Source organism: Castor canadensis, chromosome 1 (assembly GCF_047511655.1).
Source record: "Castor canadensis chromosome 1, mCasCan1.hap1v2, whole genome shotgun sequence".
Classification (NCBI taxonomy): Eukaryota; Metazoa; Chordata; class Mammalia; order Rodentia; family Castoridae; genus Castor; species Castor canadensis.
The window spans coordinates 114565029-114573038 of record NC_133386.1 but is presented as its reverse complement, the minus strand read 5'-3'; the positions used below and the strand labels follow the sequence as shown (position 1 = coordinate 114573038).

Here is an 8010-nt window from a genome sequence, read left to right as displayed (position 1 = left end):
TCTGGTTTGTGTGTTCTTCTTTACACCAATGCTATGCTGTTTGATTACCATACCTTTGTAGTGTGTTTTGAAGTCAGGTAGTATAATGCTTTTTGCTCTGTTCTTTATGCTCAGTATTGCTTTGGCTAGATGGAGTCTCATCCCAGTGAGAATGTTTTATCAAGAAGACCAAAAAATAACAAGTGCTAACAAGGATGTGAAGAAAGAGAACCTCTTTGGTTTCTTTGTGGGAATGTAAATTAGTATAGTCACGATGGAGAATAGTATGGAGGGTTCTCAAAAAACAGAACACAGAACTACCGTATGATCCAGCAATCCTACTGCTGAAACCAACAGTAGTGTCAAAAAGGCACACTCCCATGTTTATTATTATTCACAAAGTCCAGGATATGGAATCAACCTAAATGCCTACCAGCTGACTAATGGATAAAGAAAATGTGGTCCATGTACACAATGGAATATTACTCAGCCATAAACAATCACGAAGTCCTGTCTCATCATAAATCAATCATAAAAATTTAATGTGACAGATACGCTAATTACTGAGTTGATCCCCACCTACTATATGTATGAGTCAAAACATCACAATGTACCTCATAAACGTACAAATGTTATACATAAGCAAAAATTAATAAATTTGAAAAAGAGCCAGGTTAAGACACATGGACATATTTAGAGGTGACCCATTGCAATTCTGTGGATGGTAAGCTCTTACCCCAAAGTCCTTTAAAATATGGGCTTATGTTCTGGTATTAAAGGAGCAGTGTTTTACCAGAAAGACCACTGTGGTGGCCATACGGTTTGTTCCAAGCTGAGAAGATTTGGAAGTGAGAAGGGCACTAATAATAACTATGCCAAGATACCAGGTAGAAATACTGATTATTCTGGGGAATCTGGGTGTAGGGTCAGCCTACTACTCAAGCCATCTAGAAAATGTGGGAAAAAAAGAAAAATTAGTTCAGTTAGGTTGAGATATGTGAACAAACATGGGTGTGGAGCTTGGGAGATAAAAAAGGAAGTTTAACAGACAAATGTGGAAGTCATCATGGAGGGAGGGATAAGGAGAGAAGACTAGATTACTTTATGAAGTATGGAACAGTCTAAGAAAACAATTTCCAAACGGCTGATGAGCAGTCTTCATCGGTCCTAGTTTTTTCAAAATCTTTAATGAAACTCATTTAAAAATATTATATACTTATTCACCTTAGTTAACAGGCTATGCTACATATAATTTAACTTTTCCATGGAGGTTCACTGACCCTGCTCTACCCATCAAATCCTGCACCACACCAGAGACTCCAGAAGTCCCAATGCCCACTTGCAGAGCAGGTCTGTGGAGCTGTCTGCTTGTAACTGTCTCAACACAACAGTGAAATCAAAGATTTGTTACTTTAAGTCCTTTAGGTCACAGTTTTATGGGACACTCCTTTAAAATTAATTACTGAATCAGAGGTAAAAAACAGCTTTTCCTCAAGTTCTTTTCTTATTGTTCAAAAAGTGCTATTTGCTGTTATCATTAGTGTTTGCTGAGTTAGCAGAGTACAGTGCCTATCTTTACTGCGTACCTGAGATTGTGGCTTATATTCAGCCTATTTTCTCCTCGCGTTTGCAAGAAGCTTAATGCTAGAGATGTGAAGGAGGTCTAAACCTAACTATTCCAAAAAAAAAAAAAAGTGTGCTTCCATGCACTTATAAAGAGCTTGTGCTAAAGCCTTTGTCCGAATCATGGAAGGGGACAGTACAAGAAATAACAGGCAGCACCACAGCCTACCAATGTTTTATCAGAATTACAGGCATGTGCAAATTTAAAATCTTATTTTTATGCTCTAAGAAGATAAAGATCCATTAATCCACATTACAGATAAATTCTTTCTGTAGTAACTGCTCATGTTCTGAGTAACCTTTTGGTGCACAGATGGAAGGAGGAGAGGAAACAGCAATGGTGAAATATTAGCAGGCACTAACCTCTTCCTTCAGGGGATTCTATAATTATTTAGAAGTATAAATAGCTTCACTATCCTTACAAGCTTATCTACATGAATTATTATTGCACAGTCATATATACAAACATATGGTATACTTAATAAACAAATGTTAATCAGCACATACAGCAGTTGGCTCTATCAGCCAGTCTGTGGGACAATTAAAATCCACCCCCCATCCCTTGACAGAGGTCTGTAGAATGAGACTGCAGTGTTTACATGTTAGGATAGTCATTTCACCATTTTCTATTCAAAACTGGAGCCAGCTGTTCCATTAGGCCCACACAGGGCAGAATTAGGTAAGCACTGATAGAATCTGTTTTTCTAATACTTGACTTTTTAAGAAATAAAAACTCGAAGAAACAGTGTTTTGAATGTTGGAAATTTCTAATAAACCATTCATGCCAGCTTACTGTAATAACATCTCCATCTGTATCTGCAGCCTGAGGTCCTGGGCTCCAGGCTTCTGTGTCCAACTACCAGTTTAACACTGGCATGCCCATAGCACACGTGGAGGAACTCACATTTACGTGCTTTACAGCACACCTGACCTGCATGGCAAATCTGCTTCCATCCCATTCAGTCCACCTCTGTAATTGGCACAACTGCTACCAGTTGCTGGACATAAAAACTCTGTCTGATCATAGATTTGTGTTTCCCTAAAACCCCAAACAAGTCTCCCTGGTACTACCTCCAATATAGATCCTAAATTCTGATCACTTCTCACCCGATCCAACAATAAAACCTGGTCTGAATCATCCTTATCACTGGTCTGTTAGTTGATTACTGTTATGGTTTGAGTGTGTCTTCCAAAAGCTCATGTTGCATTTTGGTAAAGCAGAGAGGAGTGGACTCTTTTAGAGATGTGGCCTAGTGGGAGATGATCAGGTCACTGGTGGTATTACCTTAGGAGGAGAAAAATGTAGCTTTTGCACGATGAAGCTTATTCCAGTGAGGGTAAGTTACAAAAAGAGGAAGCCCTGCTCTGAATCTCTTCAGCTTCTTGTCTCACCATGTGATCTCTTCTGCATCGTGATGTCATCTGCCTAAGGCCCTCTAAGAGAGCAAACAGATTTGGCCACCTGATCTTGGACTTTCACTCTCCAAAACTAGTGGCCAAATACATATTTCTTTCTAAAGTTCCCAGCTTTAAATATTTTTATATAGCAACAGAAAATAGACTAAGTTACTCACCCATCTTTCTGTTCTTCCATATGAAGAGAACTCTAATGTCATTCAGAATGGCAATGTGCTAGCTTACAACAAACAAGCATACAAACAAATATCTAAATTTCTGGTTGGAGCTAAGCATGGCCAGGTCACATGATCTGGCCTGAGAAAGTAAGTGGGCATTGCCATAAAGGTATTTAAGAGAGGGCTGCAGTGGTTGTCAGGGATCCATGTAGCTCTTCATGCCTGCCACTTCAGGCATGTGGGGCGTAAAAGCCTGGCAAGCTTGAGGACCTGAGTTCAAACCCTGATACTGCAAAAAAAAAAAAAAAAAAAAAGACACATGGGCCTGATTTCTGGTGGACAGACCTGCATTCCTTTGCTGGAGTGCCTTCTGCCACTGGGGTTTTTGCTACCTGTGTGACAGAGCAGAAGTGCCAAAGAAGTAAAGCCTTCAGGAGCAACCTTGAACAAATGGTTGCCAGTGACTGGTGTATAAATACTTGCTCCTGGGCTGGGAGAACCCTGAGGGGTGTGTTTCCCCATTAGGAGGTGGTTTGATAACATAACTGTTTCATTTCCCCAGTCTCAAATGTAGTAGGCAGAAAACTCCCCAAAGTACCAGGTCCTAATACTAAAACCAATAAATATTATCTTAGATGGAAAAAGGTCCTTTCATAAGTTAAAGATCTTTAGGTGGGGAGATTATCATAGATCATTTGGGTGGGACCTACGAGAGAGGAAGAGAAATCTATATACTGAGATATGGAGATACACAGAGATTAGAGATTTGACTGTGCTGGCATTGAGACTGGCGTGATGCATCAACAAGCCAACCACCTGAAGGTGTAGGATGCAAGATTTTTTCCGAGAGTATCTGGAAGGACTGCAGGCTCACCAACACTTTGATTTTGGCTCAGTGATAGGGAGTTCAGGCTTCTGGCATCTACCTATGAGTGAGTACGTTCAGCTGTTCTAAGCCACCAAATTTGTTATAGCAGACGTAGGAAACCAATACAACACATCTTCCTATCTTACATGCTTCTATCCAAACCCATCTTAGCACTGCCTTCTGTAGGAAAGCCAAATGATGGCACACACTTGTTTTTACTAGTTTTCCTTCCCCTGCTCCCTTCCTGGAAGGTAGATGTGATGTGGGAGATGGTCAGCCATATTGTAACTATAAGGTGACCACAAACAATAAAGCCACACGCTAAAGGTGGTGAAAAGAGAATGGTCATCTAGACTTTATTTACAGTTAATTACTATATAGTTCTCTTACTGTATAACAGGCATCTCAAACCAAGTCTGCAATTTTTCCAGCCTTCTTTTTATTCTGATAGATAGCACTTCTTTCAGTTATTGGGCCAAAAGTCTTAGGTCCATCCTCTGCTCATCCTCTTCTCTCACATCCCATGCCCAACCCATGATCACTAATACTGTTAGCTCTTTTGTCAAAATGTACTCATGTGTCACTATGTGGATTACCCTAACATCTTAGCTTCTGCCTTTTCCACCCTTCCCGTGCTACGATCTGTCTTCCCGAAGAACCAGAGCAGGGTGGGACCTAGGACATTTAAACATTAAGTCAGAAAATGTCATTCCTTTGCTCAAAGTCCTCTAGTAACTTCACATTTTACATAGTGAAATCCAGTCTTTATCAAAGTCCTGAAGGCCCTCCAGGATTTGGCTCCATTTCTTTCTCACTCCATTTCTTGCGCTTTTTCCCTTGCTTCCTTCTCTCCTTTCTGCTCCTTGAAAACAACAACTATGTTCCTGCCTCAGAACCTTTGCTGTTGCTGATTCCTCTGTCTGGAATACTGATCTACATATCCATGTCTATATCACTCACTTCTTTAGATCTTTCTTCAAATTTGCCTATCAGAGTTATTAGATAACTCTTTATTCCCGTCTGTTTAATTTTTCTTCATAGCATAGCAGTTATTACCATTCCTCCTGACATATTTTATACATACTATATAATTATCATCCACTACAACGTGTCTCCTCTCACTAAATTGTAAGCTTCATGAGGTCTCTGGCATTGTTGTGAGGCCCCTGTATCAGCCCTGAACTGCCAGCTACAAAAGAGTATGAACCATGATTTGTCTGGGTTTTGCATTATGAGCCTCAGGATCTTATTTAGAGTCTGTGTTTTAGCAGGCTTCTTCTGATTGCTCCCATAGAGCAATGGGAAATTCAGATTCTTGATTCAGCCTCTGTTGTCATTTGGCGGGAGGGATTCCTCTGGACCATCTCAAAAGTGTGCTCCCCAAGAAAACCTGTACAATGGCCCATCATGATCTTGTCATTCCATGAAGACTCCTATTATTTTAGATGAGTTAAAATAATATGCTCTTTCTAAACAAGGCGGCAGACATATTAACTAAGCCTATTGAGAGTCCTGCACTGTCGTAGCGCTGAGAACAAAAAAGAGGAAAAGACCAGTGCCCTGTGCTCAAACGCAACGTTCACGAGAACTAAGCCACCATCAAAGGAAGAACGAAGCCTGTGTCTTCTGGGGGCAGTAAGAAGGCTTCGGGAGACAGATCTGTCAATCAATCAACGAGCCCATCACCCGAATGAAAGGCCCCGCCTACTCCAGCTCAGGAGCCCGCCCCCACCTCAAGTTGGCCCCAGTGGTCCCCCACATACGGGCCCAGCCAACCCAAGGACGTCTCGCGTGACGTACCTGAGACGCGTGCGCATCCGCGGCCGGGACCCTGCGTGCATGGAAGCGCTGGGAGCGACCTCTTCGGCCTGGAGGCCGCAGGTACAAGGCTCATCTGCGGCTTCCGCCGCCGCCATCTCGCCGGCGTGAACAGTCAGGTGGGCGGCGTCGACGGCGAGGACACAGATGGCGGTGAGGACCGGGGCGGCGAGGATGGTGGTGGCGGCGGTAGCGGCGGTGGCGAGTACGGTGTCGGGAGCGAGGACCGGGACGGCAGCGGCGGCGGCGGGGACGGTGGCGGTGAGGACGGGAGCGGCGTCTGCGTCGAGGACCGGGGCAGCGGTGGCGTACGCGATGACGGCGTCTGCGTCGAGGACGGCGGCGGCGTCGACGGCGTCAGCGGCGAGGACGGCGGCGGTGAGGACGTGGGCGGTGTCGGGAGCGAGGACCGGGGCGGCAGCGGCGGCGGCGTCTGCGGCGAGGGCGGTGAGGACCGGGGCGGCGAGGATGGTGGTGGCGGCGGTAGCGTCAGCGAGGACCGGGGCGTCGTAGGAGAAGACGGCGGTGAGGACGGGGGCGGCGTCTGCGTCGAGGACCGGGGCAGCGGTGGCGTACGCGAAGACGGCGGCAGCGGCAGCGAGGACGGCGTCTGCGTCGAGGACGGCGAGGACAGGGATGGCGGTGAGGACCGGGGCGGCGAGGATGGTGGTGGCGGCGGTAGCGTCGGCGAGGACCGGGGCGTCGTAGGAGAAGACAGCGGCGAGAACGGTGGCGGTGAGGACGGGGGCGGTGGCGGCGAGGACCGGGGCGGCGGCGACGAGGACGGCGGCGGCGGCGGTGAGGACGTGGGCGGTGGCGAGGGCGGTGTCGGCAGCGAGGACCGGGGCGGCGGCGGCGGCGCCCGCGGCAGGTGGGCAGGGAGCGGCGGGGCGGGCTGCGGCGAGAGGGCAGCGCGGGTTCCGCCACGCCGGCTCCGCTCCGCCTCCGCGGCGGGCTGCCGGCGAGGCCCGGGCGCCGCATGGGTCCCGCGCGCAACTCGCGCCGCCGGGGCGGGCGGGCGGGGGAGGGGGGACGGCGGGCTCGAGCACCCGTCGCGGCTCGGGACGCCGCGTGCCCGCTGCTTCAGGGCCGGGGCCGAGGCCGGGAAAAGTTGGGTGGACCGCGAGCCCGCGTGGGCCGGGCGGGAAGTGCGGGTGCGGGGCGGCCGGAGGCCCGTTCGGGAAGGCGGGAGGCGCGGGCCCCGCGGGGTGCGCTCCGCGTGGCGGGGCCCTGCCGGCCGGGACGGAGCGCGGGAGGCCGCGAGCGCGGCGGCGGGGACCGGGCTGTGCTCCTCCGCTTCCGTCCGGACGCGCCGGGAGGACGTCTGGGGCCGCAGTCGCCTGTGGACCGCAGTGTCTGTCCCGGGGAAGTGCCGGAGGGCCCGCTGAGTGGCGATGGCGGGGGGCGCCGCCAGCAGCGCGAGGTTGGGCCGCGCGGAATCCGAACTCTGAGAAACTCCCATCCGCGTTCCCCCTCCCGTCCCCCGCGGCGTCCTGGACCCGGAGAGCCCGGGTTCCGAGTCCCGCGGCCCCCGTCCCACCACCCTGGTTGAAGAGGCGCCTGGGTCGGGCCAGTAGTTGCCCAAGGCCCGCAGCACGTGAGCGCGCAGCTTCGGGGACAGGAAACGTGGCCTTTCATGCTTTGGCTGAGGTTGCTTGTTTCTGAAACGAGGTTCGGGAATGCTTTATTAGCACAATCTGTGCGACGCCCCTTGACGGCAGACAAGACTCATGTTGGGTTCTTCTTCCTTCTTCTTTTTTTTTTCTTCATCCCAAATAAACTTTGTATTCTAGACATCAGATGCCAGGTCATTTGCAGTAGTGACGCAATAGTAGAGACCTATACTGTTGGCCTCTTGAGGCCTTGTTCGATACTAGATTTGTTAGCACGACCTTGGATGAGCCATTTGCCCTCTCTGGACATCAATTTTCTTATCTGTGAAATGGGAGATGAGGTTGGTAACTTGACTAGAGCAGCCACGCAAGGATTCTTTAGCTTGTTCTAGAGGAATTAGGATTGATTTAAAACAAAAGAGATGAGAAGCAAGAAGGATTTAAAAAGCGAAACAACAAACTAAAAATACTTGGTATTAGATTTAATGAGAATACCGTTCTCTCGCAGGCAGTTGGTGTTCTTGGCTACACATCT

At 48.5% G+C, this 8010-nt stretch overlaps 1 protein-coding gene and 1 long non-coding RNA gene across 2 annotated transcripts in view; both read left to right on the top strand.

Annotated features, from left to right (window-relative positions):
* Positions 1-2918: 2918 nt before the first annotated feature.
* Positions 2919-8010, top strand: part of LOC141422551 (uncharacterized) — an 83657-nt gene continuing 78565 nt past the window's right edge. The window contains exons 1-2 of the mRNA XM_074070653.1: positions 2919-2939; positions 5742-6504. Of these exons, the coding sequence (XP_073926754.1) occupies positions 2919-2939; positions 5742-6504 (784 nt within the window). The remainder of the gene's footprint in view (positions 2940-5741; positions 6505-8010) is intronic.
* LOC141415439 (uncharacterized) overlaps positions 6896-8010 on the top strand; it is a 37000-nt gene continuing 35885 nt past the window's right edge. Inside the window, exon 1 of the long non-coding RNA XR_012440490.1 lies at positions 6896-6972. This is a non-coding gene — a long non-coding RNA (uncharacterized lncRNA). The remainder of the gene's footprint in view (positions 6973-8010) is intronic.